We start from the raw sequence: 14,920 nt of genomic DNA on the forward strand, positions 1-14,920 counted from the left end.
CATCTTATTATCGTATCGGTTGTTATTGTCCGCCTGTACTTTTTGTCGTTTCTTTACTTTGTTTCGCTCCTTTTGCGAGCTGTAAGACCTTTTTAATGTTACCTTCTGGATTATTAATAAAAGGGCCGCATGCATCATCATAATGCAGAGGCCGGGGGCACGCTTCTATCTCCAAAAAAAAAACACCTCAGCTCTCGCAAAAAGAATGGGCTTCAAGCAGGCATAATTGCATAACCACCAAAAGAGGCTTTGCCAGCGTTAGTGCTCCGCTCACCATGAGTATGTGCTCATCATCAACCACAGTGCATGAACGTGCAAGCCAAACCGGTCACACTCCAAATCATCCGGAAACAATACAGATTACATCTCAGTCTGGCAGGAATATACGAGGAAGCCGCCGGCGAAGGATCAGGGCCTGTATGTGCTCCCTTTTGTATGTCTGAGTGCGTGCGTGCTTATATATTCAGGGTTCGCTGGCTGATGGCCTTTCACTAAGGCTGCTCTCTTTTCCTCTGCAGCCAAGCGCATGAAGGGCCAGATCGAGGAGGACATAGAAGGCTGTCTGCAACAGTGAAGTTTAGGGAGGATTGCTTGCGTCGATCCAGGTGAGCAACTCTTGCCAAGAGCTGTACTGCGTTGGTGGTATGACTTCTGGTAGCCTATATATTGTCAAGTTCATTTCTTTTTAGTCATTATTGCACTTGTAAATTCTCCTGTTTCTCCATATATATATCTTGGTGAAATTATATGCCATTTCTGTGATAGCCTTTTTTTCTATGATGTTTTCATTTCCGTAGCTGTGTATAGTAGCCACTGGTTTCATGTGTTCTATGTTCGATAACAATGTAGGTCTTTTGATGTTTTAGTACTTATTCCTAGCTTTTACTTACAAAACAAGCATCTATACCAATATAAGAAGATCCAAATGGGCAGATCCAATAAATCTCGACCATCAAATCATGTCAATCCAACGACCTAGACTGCTTCAATGTCAAGCGCCCAACACGTTTAGCGTGTAGTTAATCTCATGCCAAATATAGTGCTAATCACATAATAACACGCAAATAATATTCTACTTAATATCTGCATGCACTTAATATACTTCCAAATTAACGTGTATTGCGCATACACATTGACTAGTGTAAATAAAAAGCTGTTAGACTTGACCAGTTCTACTCTGTGTATGTCTCACAATACCTAGTGTGGATGTGGACCAGAACTGGAGTAGTGTTTAGTGCGTTGGCCTGCACTAGTCTCGAGAAGACGGGCCTTAGGGCATCTCCAGCCGTGCCCTCAGGAAGGCCTCCTCAGGCGATTTTTTCGCGCCGGCGCCAAAAAAAAGGCCCAGTCTCGCCCCCAGGAGCCCGATTTTCGCCGGCCTGGGCCGAAAATAGCGCCGGCGGACTCAGGCCGAACCCGGCGCGCTGGGGGGCGCCCGAGGGCGCCGGGGCGAACTGTTTTGGCGCGAAACAGCCGCGGGCCCGCCGCGTCAGCGACACGGCGCCTCGTCTTCCCCCAACGGCCTCGGTTCCCGCGGGGAATCAATGCCAAGGCTGCCGCCGGTCAGCCTTGCCATTGATTCCTCATGGGCGGCGCGTCACGGGACGGCGCGCCGACGCCTCCCCTCCCTTGCACGCGTACACACGGGTGCGGCGCGACTATATAGCCGGTGGCCTGCACTCGCCTGTGTCCACACCAGCCCCGTCCCTCGCCGCCGCCCAGCTCCTCCGTCTCCCTACCTCTTCCGAGCGCCGCCGCCCAACCCCTCCCTCTATCTCTCTACCTCTCCCGAGCCCGTCGCCATGGCGGAACGCTACCCCGGAGACGAGGCGGCGGCCAAAGGCTTCGGCCGCCGTTCGCTCCGCGAACAGGAGTCCTGGCTCCTGTTCCAGGCGAACATCCCGGCGCCGCCGGACATGCGCGCCGGGCCGACGGGTGGAGGCTCAGCGCCGGGGGAGTGCCCATTCCCCCGTTGCCCGACGCCGTGGCGAAGCCGCAGTACTTCGCCGAGGAAGTCGAGGTCGTGCGCGCCTCCCTCACCGACGCCCAACTCTCCCTCCCCCAGTACGCCGCCGACAACCACGCGGCTTGGGCGGCGTATTTCGAGCGCCGCCAGCAGCAGCGCTTGGCGTCCATCAACGGAGCGCCGGTGGTTGGTGGCCGGCAGAACAGCGAGGGGCGCCACCTGTGGTGGGGCGTCCCCGGCCGCACACTCGAGGGCGTGCTGACGTACCTCGAGGGCGGCAACGACCCGCCGTTGGCGTACCCGGCGAGGGCGGCCGCCCCGGCACAGCACCGACGCGCCGGGCCATGGGCGCCAAGGAGGTTCGGGTCCTCCTCCTCTTCTTCCTCCTCCCGATCTTCATCGCACTCCTCCGGCACTCCAGCCCTGCTCGGCGTCAAGGCCGAGCCCGCGGCGGAGACGCCGCTCGGCCGGCGCACTCGCAGCGCCGGCATCGTCATCAACGAGGGCGGCCGGCGCGCCTGCTCGTCGGCTCCTCCTCCGCGCTTCGTCAAGCCAAAGACGGAGCCGAGGCTCGCGCCGGTGAAGACGGAGCCGGGGCTCGCGCCGGTGAAGAAGGAGCCGGCCGCGCCGGTGACGACGGAGCTCGACGACGACGACGTGGCCCTGGAATGGGCGCGCAGGGACTCCATAGCGATGGAGAAGGAGCGCCTGGAGAAGGCGAAGGAGCGCCGGCGCGCCGCCCTGCTTCGCTTCGCGGAGCGTCGACGCGGCCGCGACGAAGGCGGAGTCGTCGTCATCTGCGACAGCGACGATGACGACGATGATGCGCCGCCACCAGTCCGCCATGGCGACGCCGGGCAGGGGTCCAGCAGGGGCGCCCGCGTCAAGGAGGAGAAGGCCGACGACGACGATGGCGGCGACGGCGGCGACTTCAGCCAGTTTTTCCTTTAGATTAGTTTATGTATATGAGCTATGTAATGAAAATCCGCGAACTTCGCTGAAATGTGCCGAAATTTATCGTGTTTGGCCGAAATTTATTGTGTTTGGCCGAATTTTATCGTCCTTAAGCCGAACTTCGCCGAACTTCTTTTATTTTAAAACGTGCCTGGGGGCGGCCCTGGAGCCGGCGGCTGAGAATCAACTCGCCCCTAGGCCCAATTTTTGCGCTGGCTCACCCCCAGGCGGCGATTTTAGGCGCCCCCTGGGGGGCCAACGACTGGAGATGCCCTTATACATGTTATTGTTATCCTTTAATGCATCCTCCAAGCAATAGTGATTGAGCTCATGATGTTGCTGTGCCATTGATTAGTACCTGATATATATATATATATATATATATATATATATATTCTTGTCTTTCTGCTATTTAGAGTCCTCAATGTATAAAATAACATCAAAGAAGAATTTTGTTAGGCATATGACAATTTGTAGTTGTCAGATAAGTTTTGATGGGTTTGTTTCAGATAAGGAACTTTCTCCAATGGACATAGCTTGACCTCTTTCCTTACCAAACAATCCGCTAGGACAGCTTATGATTTCAGAGTTAATAAACCATCTCGATGTTGTATCTCCTCCTCGGTAAATTAGTGAAGCTTTGGAAGATTAATAAGCATATCCTATGTTCACATATTCACTTTATAACTTATGGTCTTACATGAAGTTTACACTTCTACCATTCCCAGTGTCATCGATGTTGCCTCTTCTTCTATTGCTTTTGTTGCCATATGTATTCCAATCGGCTTCAGCAAGAACATTCACCAATATGACTGATGTGGATACCTTGTTGGCATTCAAGGCAAGCCTAAGCAATCAGCCAGGCGTCCTAGTTGCATGGAACACAACCACTGATTTCTGCTTGTGGCCAGGTATCAGTTGCAGCCATAAACATAAGCACAGGGTTACAGTGCTTAACCTCACTTCGGAAGGCCTTGCCGGCACACTTGCACCATCTATTGGAAACCTCACGTTTCTGAAAATTTTGGACCTCAGCCAAAACAATTTCCATGGTGAAATACCTTCATCAATTGGTTGCTTATATCGTTTGCGATATCTTGATTTGTCCAACAACTCACTTCATGGAGATGTGAACATCAATTTGAAGAACTGCACCAGTCTTGAAGGTATCAATTTTGACTTCAACTTGTTCTCTGGAAAGATCCCTGCCTGGCTTGGAGGATTGCCAAAGCTCAAGATCATACATCTGGAGAGGAATAACTTCACTGGGATAATTCCGCCGTCACTTACCAACCTATCAGCATTACAACAAATCTATTTTGGTAAAAACCACCTTCATGGCACCATCCCGGAGGGCCTTGGCAGGCTCGGTAGTCTTGCATACGTGTCCCTAGGGCGTAACCATTTATCAGGAACCATCCCTACAACTCTCTTCAACCTTTCATCTCTAGTTGGGTTTAGTGTGGTAAAAACCACCTTCATGGCACCATCCCGGAGGGCCTTGGCAGGCTCGGTAGTCTTGCATACGTGTCCCTAGGGCGTAACCATTTATCAGGAACCATCCCTACAACTCTCTTCAACCTTTCATCTCTAGTTGGGTTTAGTGTGGTAAAAACCACCTTCATGGCACCATCCCGGAGGGCCTTGGCAGGCTCGGTAGTCTTGCATACGTGTCCCTAGGGCGTAACCATTTATCAGGAACCATCCCTACAACTCTCTTCAACCTTTCATCTCTAGTTGGGTTTAGTGTGGTAAAAACCACCTTCATGGCACCATCCCGGAGGGCCTTGGCAGGCTCGGTAGTCTTGCATACGTGTCCCTAGGGCGTAACCATTTATCAGGAACCATCCCTACAACTCTCTTCAACCTTTCATCTCTAGTTGGGTTTAGTGTGGTAAAAACCACCTTCATGGCACCATCCCGGAGGGCCTTGGCAGGCTCGGTAGTCTTGCATACGTGTCCCTAGGGCGTAACCATTTATCAGGAACCATCCCTACAACTCTCTTCAACCTTTCATCTCTAGTTGGGTTTAGTGTGGTAAAAACCACCTTCATGGCACCATCCCGGAGGGCCTTGGCAGGCTCGGTAGTCTTGCATACGTGTCCCTAGGGCGTAACCATTTATCAGGAACCATCCCTACAACTCTCTTCAACCTTTCATCTCTAGTTGGGTTTAGTGTGGCAGTGAACGAGTTGGATGGTAAACTGCCGTCAGACTTGGTGGGTCACGTCCCAAATCTGACGGGCCTATTTCTTGGTTTGAACAGCTTTACAGGAAGCCTTCCAGCTTCTCTTGTCAATGCAACTGAGATAGAGTTTCTAGATATCTCCTTCAACAACATCACTGGAATAGTGCCTCCCGAGATTGGAATGCTCTGCCCAGAATACTTCAATCTTGAGGGTAATCAGCTAATGGCAACTACTGCTCAGGACTGGGAGTTTATGACATTATTAACAAACTGCACACGCCTCAATACCCTTTGCATCCAGGACAACATGCTAGGTGGTATGCTGCCAACCTCTGTTGGCAACCTATCAGTACAACTCCAAGAGTTTATTTTCGGATTTAATGAAATTTCTGGAAAAATACCATCTGGCATCTGCAATCTTGTCGGGCTAAATGTGTTGGACTTCCCGCAGAACCAATTCACTGATGTCTTGCCTGATAACATAGGAAGGCTAAATTTGCTTCAAGAATTGTATTTCAGTAATAATCAATTTTCAGGGTTCTTGCCATCCTCCCTTGGGAACTTGACACAACTACTAGTTCTTTCGTCAGGCAATAATAAGTTTGAGGGGGGCCTTCCAGCAGGCCTTGGGAACCTTGAGGAGATAACTGAAGCAGACTTCTCAAACAATAAGTTATCAGGTCCATTACCTAAAGAGATCTTTAACCTATCGACCCTGTCAAATATACTGGACTTGTCAAACAATTTTTTGGTTGGTTCGCTTCCACTTGAAGTTGGCAGTCTAACAAAGCTTACATACATGTATCTCTCCATGAACAACTTATCAGGACCACTACCTAATACACTTAGCAATTGCCAAAGCTTGACGGAGCTAAGGTTGGACCACAACTACTTCAATAGTACCATTCCCTCATCTATCAGCAAAATGCAGGGCTTGGCATTTCTGAATCTTTCCAAGAATACACTCTCCGGTATGGTTCCTCAAGAGTTAGGACTCATGGATGGCATTCAAGAATTGTATCTTGCACACAACTACTTGTCTGGTCCTATCCCTGAATGCCTGGAAAACATGACGTCATTGTATCAGTTAGACCTGTCCTTCAATAATCTGGATGGCAGAGTTCCAACGCAAGGTGTGTTTAATAATGTGACTGGATTCTTGTTTGAAGGGAATTCGGGACTTTGTGGTGGTATATCGGAATTACACTTGCCCACATGCCGGCCGCCAGAATCAATGGAACACAAAAGGACACACCATCTCGTTGTTGCTATAGCTATCCCAATTGCTGGTGCAATTCTGTGCTTCGGTGTGCTGCTTGTTTTCTTCACATGGAGGAAGAAAACTAAAGGTCAATCCACATCCACGAGGGGATTTCAACTGCCGGGTGACAACTATCCAAGAGTTACCTATGTTGAATTGGTCCAGGGAACAAGTTGCTTTGCCACATCCAATTTGATTGGCAGAGGAAGCCACGGATCAGTTTATAAGTGTGGTTTGCTGATGAATAATTTGATGACCACAGTAGCCGTGAAGGTTTTTGATCTTCATCAGACTGGTTCTTCCAGGAGCTTTTTAGCTGAGTGTGAGGCACTTAGTAAGGTTCGCCATCGTAATTTGGTCAGTGTCATAACTTGCTGCTCAAGCTCTGACTCAAGCCAAAATGACTTCAAAGCTCTTGTGTTCGAGTTCATGCCCAATGGGAACCTGGACAGGTGGTTACATCCGGATGCACATGATGCATCACAACCACTGCAAGGTTTGACATTGGTGCAAAGATTAAATATTGCAGTTGATATTGCCGACGCAGTAGATTATTTGCACAACAACTGTGAACCGCCAATAGTTCACTGTGACTTGAAGCCAAGCAACATTCTTCTCAGTGATGATTTAGTTGCTCACGTTGGAGACTTCGGCCTCGCGAAGATTCTTTCTGAACCAGCAGCTGAGCAACTGATTAATTCGAAGAGCTCGATTGCAATAAGAGGAACAATTGGTTATATCGCTCCAGGTAACTTTATTAATTTCTCTAATGTTAAATTAAATTCTGCAGGCATAGAAACTCATACTCTTTTTCTCTGCATACGCAAATGTAGAATATGGCGACGGTGGTCAAGTTTCTTCGCGTGGTGACGTATACAGCTTTGGAAGTGTCATCCTCGAGTTGTTTACAGGCATGTCACCTACTCATGACATGTTCAGAGATGGGCTGACCTTGCAGAAACATGCCGAGAATGCAGCATTTGCTGGGATGCTAATGCAGATCGTTGATCCAGTCCTACTATCCATTGAAGAAGTTAATGCGAGCAGTGTGCCGGATGGAAGCAACACAATGGAACATGCCAGCAATGCCATATTCTCTGTCATGAAGGTTGCCCTATCATGCAGCAAGCATTTACCAGCCGAGAGGATGTGCATAGGAGATGCCGCTGCCGCGATCCATAGGATAACAGATAGCTATGTTAGGATGAGACAAAATGAGTAGGACCTTGTGTTGTGACAGTGCAGCAGGCACATTATTGGTGATGACTGTTTGGATCTAGTCGTCCGTCAGCTGTTGCTCATCGGAAGGGGGGATGCTCTCTCTCTCTCTCTTCCCCATCTTGCACTTCAGTACAAGTAAAAATGATGATTTGCGTGGAGTACGATTTTAAGTAAAAGATTCCCAAGAACATTTTATTTTGATGAATGTCAGTTTTTATTTTGATGTCGTTGTTGGACAAGCTTTTGTATTGTTGGACAGCACATTCAGCTCTGTATGGTGCTCTCAGTATTCTGAATCTTGTGTTCTGAAATCACAGCAACACTGTCAGGACATCAACCTCTGTTGATTCAGAATAATAAGATTGTTGGCTAAAAAAGAGAGAGGGGTTTGATGAAGATATCAGTTTGTTAGCATCAGACCACTTCTTCAGGCAAACACTGCATAAAAGAATGAGGGGGGGAGCAGGGCGATACTTTCAGCTGGTTCTCATAAGCAACGGACATGGGGCTTCCTTCAGTATCTCGCTTGCCTCTTGCAAGTCTCTTCCGATCTCTCTCCAGTTTGTGAGGAGGAATATTTGATGAAGAATAAAAAATTCCAACATTGGAGTGTAGAAACTTTGTACTGAGTAACCAACATTGCAACAGAGAGTAGCATAAACGTCCAAGCCTATTGCCAAACTAGAAACCACGATATAACCGAATCATCATTAGACATAAGGATACAACAAATGTATTATCCATTCGATGCCCAGTTTGGACGGACAGACATTACATGAGGACAAATACATGAAGATGCAAGGCGGGCCTCTACAAGAACAAGAAATAGAGGTACAACATCGTCCTTATGGCAGCACAATTTGGTTAGAGACCGGTTCTCCATTCCTGCTTATTGCAATAATTGCCTCTACGTCAAGTCTCCCTCTCATATTGTACTATATGTATACCCCTAAGAGGGTCACATCAACATAATACAATATTTAGCCTGTTAAACATGCTATGGTGCACCCGGCGCATGAGGTAGTTAGGATAGATAGATAGAGATAGGTTATTTTTCTTTCTCTCCAAGTTCTATCTCTTCCTTGAATATCTCTCTCTCATATGTAATCTTAACTATGTATGCGCTATGGTTGGGAGGTGCGCCCCAACTCTATATAACACGAACCCGTCGGCCTCAACAGGCTAAGACGTTTCCAGCTATCGCACATGGTAGTCAGAGCCATCCTTTTCCCATCTAAGCTCCATACGAACTCCATCTAGCCCTAGCCATGTCTTCCTCCTCCGGCGCCTCCCAAACCAGCCTCAATGGCCAGGTTACCGAGAAGCTGACGCGCACAAACTATGTGCTATGGCGCACGCAAGTCATTCCCCAGCTGCGTGGCGCCGGTGTCTTCGGCCATGTCGACGGCACTCAGCCGGAGCCGGTGAGACTCCTCGTCACCACCAAGGACGGCAAGGAGACTTCATGGCCCAACCCTCTCCACCCAATCTGTGTCAGGGAGAGAAGCGTGAGGTGCTGCTCACGGTGACCACGGTCACCACCGCGGGTGCGCTCTGGATGACGCTCGCCGGCATGTTCTCCTCGCAATCTGTCAGCCGCATCAACAACATCCGAACCTCCTACTTCGCTGCCATACGCGGCTACGCCGATGAGCTAGCCGCCGCGGGCAAGGTGATCCCCGACGACGAACTCGCCTCCTACATCATCCACGGGCTCGACGCCGACTATCAGCCCCTGGTCTCTGCCCTCGACGCTCGCGTCACCGAGGTAACCCTTGATGAGCTCTTTGCCATGCTATCCAACTTCGATCAGCGCATGGCTCACTTGCAAGGATCTGGCGGCGGCGGCTTCAAATCTTCTGCCAACGTGGCCACTCGCGGGCGGGCGGCAGCTCCTGATCGCGTGGCTCATCTCGCAACAAGGGCAGGTCTGGTGGCGGCAACCGTGGCGCCACACCACCTCAATATGGTGGCCGTGGTCGCCGTGGACGCGGCACTGGTGGCGGCAGTAGAAACTGCCTGGACGCTCCCCGGTGCCAGATCTGCGGCAAGCCCGGGCACACAGCAAAGGACTGCTGGTATCGGTATGAGGAGGACGACTACGACTCGCAAGATGAGGAGAAAGTCGCTGCGGCGGCCGATGGCTCCTATGGCGTCGACACGAATTGGTACGTCGACAGTGGAGCCACCAACCACATCACCAACGAGCTCGAGAAAGTTACCATGAAGGAGAAATACCGCGGCAAGGATCAAATCCACACTGCCAGCGGAGAAGGTATGAGTATACGTCGCTTTGGTCACTCAATATTTCGTACCCCTAATCGCAACATTCATCTTAGAAATTTTTTGCATGTTCCTAGTGCCAACTAAAGTCTTCTTTCTATCCATAGAATTGCCCTTGACAATCATGTCTCTCTCGAATTTCACCCTTACTTCTTTTTGATCAAGGATCAGGCAACGAGGACAATTCTCTTTCGAGGTAGATGCGTTGGCGGCCTCTATCCGTTGATTCCGGAGTTTCGAAGACAAAATAAACAAGCTTGTGGTGCTATCAAGCTTTCATCCACATGATTGCATGATCGTTTAGGACATACTTCTTTTTCTTTAGTTGAAAGGTTGCTTAGGAAACATAAGCTCCCGTTTGTTGGTGAGCGTCATAATGAAACAATTTGTGATTCATGTCAGAGAGCTAAAAGTCATCAGTTGCCTTACCCAATTTCTACCAGTATTTCTACCAAACCATTACAGTTGATTTTCTCTTATGTTTGGGGCCCTGCTCCCACTTCTGTTGGTAGACACAACTATTATGTCAGCTTTATCGATGACTATAGTAAATTCTCTTGGATCTATCTCTTAAAGAAACGATCTGATGTGTTTCAAGTTTTCAAAAACTTTCAAGCTCTAGTTGAATGAAAGTTTGACAGCAAAATCATTGTTGTCCAATCCGACTGGGGAGGGGAGTACGAAAAGTTGAATTCCTTCTTCCAGACACTTGGTATCTCACACCATGTGTCATGCCCTCATGCTCACCAGCAAAATGGGTCAGCTGGACAAAAGCATCGGCACATTGTTGAAGTTGGCCTTGCTCTTTTGACAAGCGCCTCCATGCCTCTTAAATTTTGGGATGAAGCGTTTCTCACTGTCGTTCATATCATAAACATGCTACCTAATCGTGTCATTAATCATGAAACTCCGGTAGAAAGGCTTCTTCACGCCAAACCAGACTATAAGTCTCTTCGTGTCTTTGGGTGTGCATGTTGGCCAAACCTACGTCCCTACAATAATCGAAAACTCATGTTCCGATCAAAACAGTGCGTGTTATAGTGCTCAGCATAAGGGGGCCAATTGCCTGGATGTCTCCACGGGACGTGTTTACATATCCCGTGATGTAGTATTTGATGAAACTAAATTTCCTTTCGCTGATCTTCACCCTAATGCCGGTGCACTTCTTCGAGAAGAAATTCTTCTCTTGCCACCTCATCTCACTAGCTTTGATCAAGGGGGACAAAATGTTGATGATCATTTGTTGACTAACTCATCTAATGGCATGCATGAGTCCTATGTCGATGAAACAGGAGAAAACTGTGAAGAAAACGAAGCAAAAGGTGCAAAATTTGGGCTATATCCCACGTGTCCCGTGGCAGGAGACAGATCCGCCTCGGGATCAGCAGCGATGCAGGCGATCGGATCCGCCTCGGGATCGCCAACGGCGCAGGAGGTTGGATCCTCCTCGGGGTCAGCCACTGCAGAGGGGACAGGCGCAGGCGCACGCGCACGCGCTTCTGCGCCGGACTCACGCCGCGACGTCTCTACGCCTGACACGCGGGCTCCTCCGAGTGGCACGCGGTACGGTGCCCAATCGGTCACGTACAAGCGGCGGGACTCGGCACGCGCCAGGGAGGACGCGGACCTAGCGGGTCCCCCCACGAGTGGTCGGCCGACCGGCGCGCGCGCAGAGGCGTGAGGCTCGGGATTCTCTGCGCCAACCATAGACGCGGCACTTCAGCTGTTGGCCACAGAAGATCCGGCCAACCCTGCGGGCGCTGGAACTGCTACCGCGACAGGATCCTCCTCGGGATCAGTTGCAGCTGATGGTCCTGTGCAGCTCCCTGGATCCTCTGCGGCTACGGATTCTGCTGCTCCACCATCGTGACGTACACGGCTGCAACAAGGGGTAACTCAACCCGTAAATTACAAATGTATAACTAAATATGGTTTGGTCTGTTCCAGAGGAGAACCAGATGAGCCCAAAACCCTTGATGCAGCACGTTGTGATGATAAGTGGAAGAAGGCCATGAATGAGGAGTACATGGCACTAAAGAAAAACAAAACATGGCACCTGGTTCCCCCACAGCAAGGTAAAAATTTAATTGATTGCAAGTGGGTTTTCAGAATTAAGAGGAGATCTGATGGAACCATTGACCGCTATAAGGCTAGGCTCGTTGCAAAAAACTTCAAACAGCAATATGGCATAGACTATGAGGATAGTTTTAGTCCTGTGGTAAAAGCTGTCACTATTCGTCTTGTTTTCTCTATTGCTGTTTCCAGTGGTGGAGTCTCAGGCAGCTTGATGTACAGAACGCGTTTCTTCATGATGTTATGAAAGAGGATGTGTACATGAAACAACCTCCTGGGTTTGAAAGTAAGAATGCTCCCTCTTATGTGTGCAAGCTTGATAAAGCTCTATATGGATTAAAATAAGCTCCAAGGGTGTGGTACTCTCGTCTCTGTGACAAGATGCAAAAACTTGGATTTGTTCCTTCTAAATCAGACACATCATTATTTATTTATAACAGATCCAATACAGGCATATTTGTTCTCATCTATGTTGATGATATTATTGTGACCAGCTGATCTGATGAAGCAATTAGAGGTCTCTTAAAAGACTTGAGTGCAGATTTTGCGTTAAAGGATCTTGGAGACTTGTACTTCTTTCTTGGGATTGAGGTAAAGAAGCATCAGAATGGACCTCATCTCTCTCAAGCAAAGTATGCAACTGATCTGGTTAAAAGGGCAGGATTGCAAGGTTGTAAACCCTCACTCACTCCATTATCCAGCTCAGAAAAATTGTCTCTTATAGAAGGTAAACTTTTGAGTCAGGAAGATAGCACAAAATATAGAAGCCTCGTAGGAGCTCTTCAGTATCTAACTCTTACCAGGCCTGATCTATCTTTTGCTGTCAACAAAGTCTGCCAGTTTTTGCATGCACCTACTGATGTTCACTTGACAACTGCCAAGCGTATAGTCAGATATGTTAAACATACTCTCAACATAGGTCTAAATTTCAGCAAGTCATCTTCTACACTTGTCAGTGCCTTTTCTGATTCTGACTGGGCAGGATGCCTGGATGACAGGCGCTCAACAGGTGGTTTTGCAGTCTTTTTTGGACCTAACTTAATATCATGATGTGCACGCAAACAGGCTACTGTATCCAGGTCAAGTACTGAGGCAGAGTACAAAGCATTAGCAAATGCTACAGCTGAAATCATATGGGTTCAGTCTATGTTGAAAGAGCTTGGGGTGAAGAGTAAACAAGCTCCATGCCTGTGGTGTGACAACCTCGGTGCCACTTATCTTTCTGCTAATCCTATGTTCCATGCCAGAACAAAGCACATAGAGATAGACTTTCATTTTGTCAGAGAGAGAGTTGCTCAAAAGCAACTTTACATTCGGTTTGTGCATTCAAAGGATCAGATTGCAGATGGATTTACAAAGCCTTTGCCCACAAGGAGTTTTGAAGAATTCAAGCATAATCTCAACTTAATGAAGCTGTGATTAAGGGAGGGTGTTAAACATGCTATGGTGCACCCGGCGCATGAGGTAGTTAGGATAGATAGATAGATAGAGATAGGTTATTTTCCTTTCTCTCCAAGTTCTATCTCTTCCTTGAATATCTCTCTCTCATATGTAATCTCAACTATGTATGCGCTATGGTTGGTAGGTGCGCCCCAACTCTATATAACACGAACCCGTCGGCCTCAACAGGCTAAGACGTTTTCAGCTATCGCACATAGCCAACCATAAGAGCATGTTCTAAATGCATTCACAAGAACATTACATGCATTGTTCAGTTAGTCAGTGTTGCGCTTGATGAAGATGTCAATTTATAAGCATCTTTTTTTTAGAAAAGGGGGACATTCCCGGCCTCTGCATCAGAGTGATGCATACGGCCACAATTTATAAGCATCTGACTCAAGCACTGCATAATAAGCAACCAAAAGAAATGAATCAGGGTGCGTTGTATTCTTGGGAGCAGCTGCTATCTTCTCCTAGTTTGCATAAGCTACTGCCATGGTGCTAGCTATTTTCCCAACACTCTCCAGTTTTTAAGGTCAAAATTGATTAAACAAAAGGAAAATTCAAAGAAAAATCTGCAACATCCGAGCATAGAAACTCTCATCTAAAAACAGGAGTGTAGAAACTCTATGTTGGGTAACTAACATTACAAACAAATCATCAGATGCCATTGAAAATATCGGAAATATTACACAGGGACTTAATAAAATAGTGAACATGCAAGGCATGATGCCATTGAAAATATCGGAAATATTACAGGTCTTGGAGGAAGCACAAGTTAAGGTTTGACCAGTGCTCCACTCTTGATTATTACAATTTATAATATAAGTTGAAACGGGCAAACAAACACATAAGAATATTTGGTGAACAAGATAGACGCCAGACAAATGGGCACTAATATATAGGACGTATATAACGCATTCATCTCTTGCCGTAGCAGAATGACTTCGGAATCAGGGAACAGTAACAATTAAGCAAATCTGCTGCTCCTACTTATTACCTGCAAAAACACGTAAGAGGATATCATTCCAGATGACAAGCCACGGGCAGCAGGGAAATATAGAGAGCAAGCCACGGGCAAGTTAAACAAAGCACCATGTAATCAATTACGAGCATCTAGATCCCAACTTGTACCGAACACGTGTAGCAGAAGTTAAATCATAGAAAATAAAATGACGAGGACAGGAGGGTGATGGAGGGACCGAGGGAATATATAGTTACCGTGCATCCTTTATGCTGCAGCTCCTTCACCGTGCTGTCATCTCCAACAGATACCAAGGGCATACCTAATAGTTCGAGATAACTGAGGGACGGAAGGTGCAGCAACCCCTTGGGGATCTCGCTCATCCTAGTGAAAGAGCAGAGTCTCAGGTTTGAGAGCTTTGGCATGGCCCCGGCCTCAATCATCCACTCCTCAGTGTCATAAAAATCATAAAGTTCTAGCTCCTGCAGCCGAGGAAAACCCGTGGCAAAGCATGACATGGTTCGGCCACTGTACCCAAACAACACCAGCACCACAAGACATGGGAGCTTC

General features: G+C 48.1%; 1 protein-coding gene across 1 annotated transcript; it reads left to right on the forward strand.

Moving 5' to 3' along the window:
* The first annotated feature begins 3,321 nt into the window (after nucleotides 1–3,321).
* LOC125525585 (putative receptor-like protein kinase At3g47110) lies at nucleotides 3,322–9,046 on the forward strand. The gene is made up of 3 exons (XM_048690593.1): nucleotides 3,322–4,285; nucleotides 5,001–7,117; nucleotides 7,203–9,046. Exons 1-3 carry the CDS (start codon nucleotides 3,585–3,587, stop codon nucleotides 7,589–7,591), a joined length of 3,207 nt encoding a protein of 1,068 aa, XP_048546550.1. The 5' UTR covers nucleotides 3,322–3,584; the 3' UTR covers nucleotides 7,592–9,046.
* The last annotated feature ends 5,874 nt before the right edge of the window (nucleotides 9,047–14,920 follow it).

This window comes from Triticum urartu, chromosome 7, assembly GCF_003073215.2.
Source record: "Triticum urartu cultivar G1812 chromosome 7, Tu2.1, whole genome shotgun sequence".
Taxonomy (NCBI): Eukaryota; Viridiplantae; Streptophyta; class Magnoliopsida; order Poales; family Poaceae; genus Triticum; species Triticum urartu.

What these genes read in the sequence shown, in the direction of transcription:
- LOC125525585 (XM_048690593.1), top strand. Translation starts at nt 3,585, where the DNA reads ATGTTCACATATTCACTTTATAACTTATGGTCTTACATGAAGTTTACA. An exon ending in ATCCCGGAGGGCCTTGGCAG is followed by an intron (nt 4,286 to 5,000) that starts GCTCGGTAGTCT and finishes GGGCCTTGGCAG; the next exon opens with GCTCGGTAGTCTTGCATACG. An exon ending in AATTGGTTATATCGCTCCAG is followed by an intron (nt 7,118 to 7,202) that starts GTAACTTTATTA and finishes ACGCAAATGTAG; the next exon opens with AATATGGCGACGGTGGTCAA.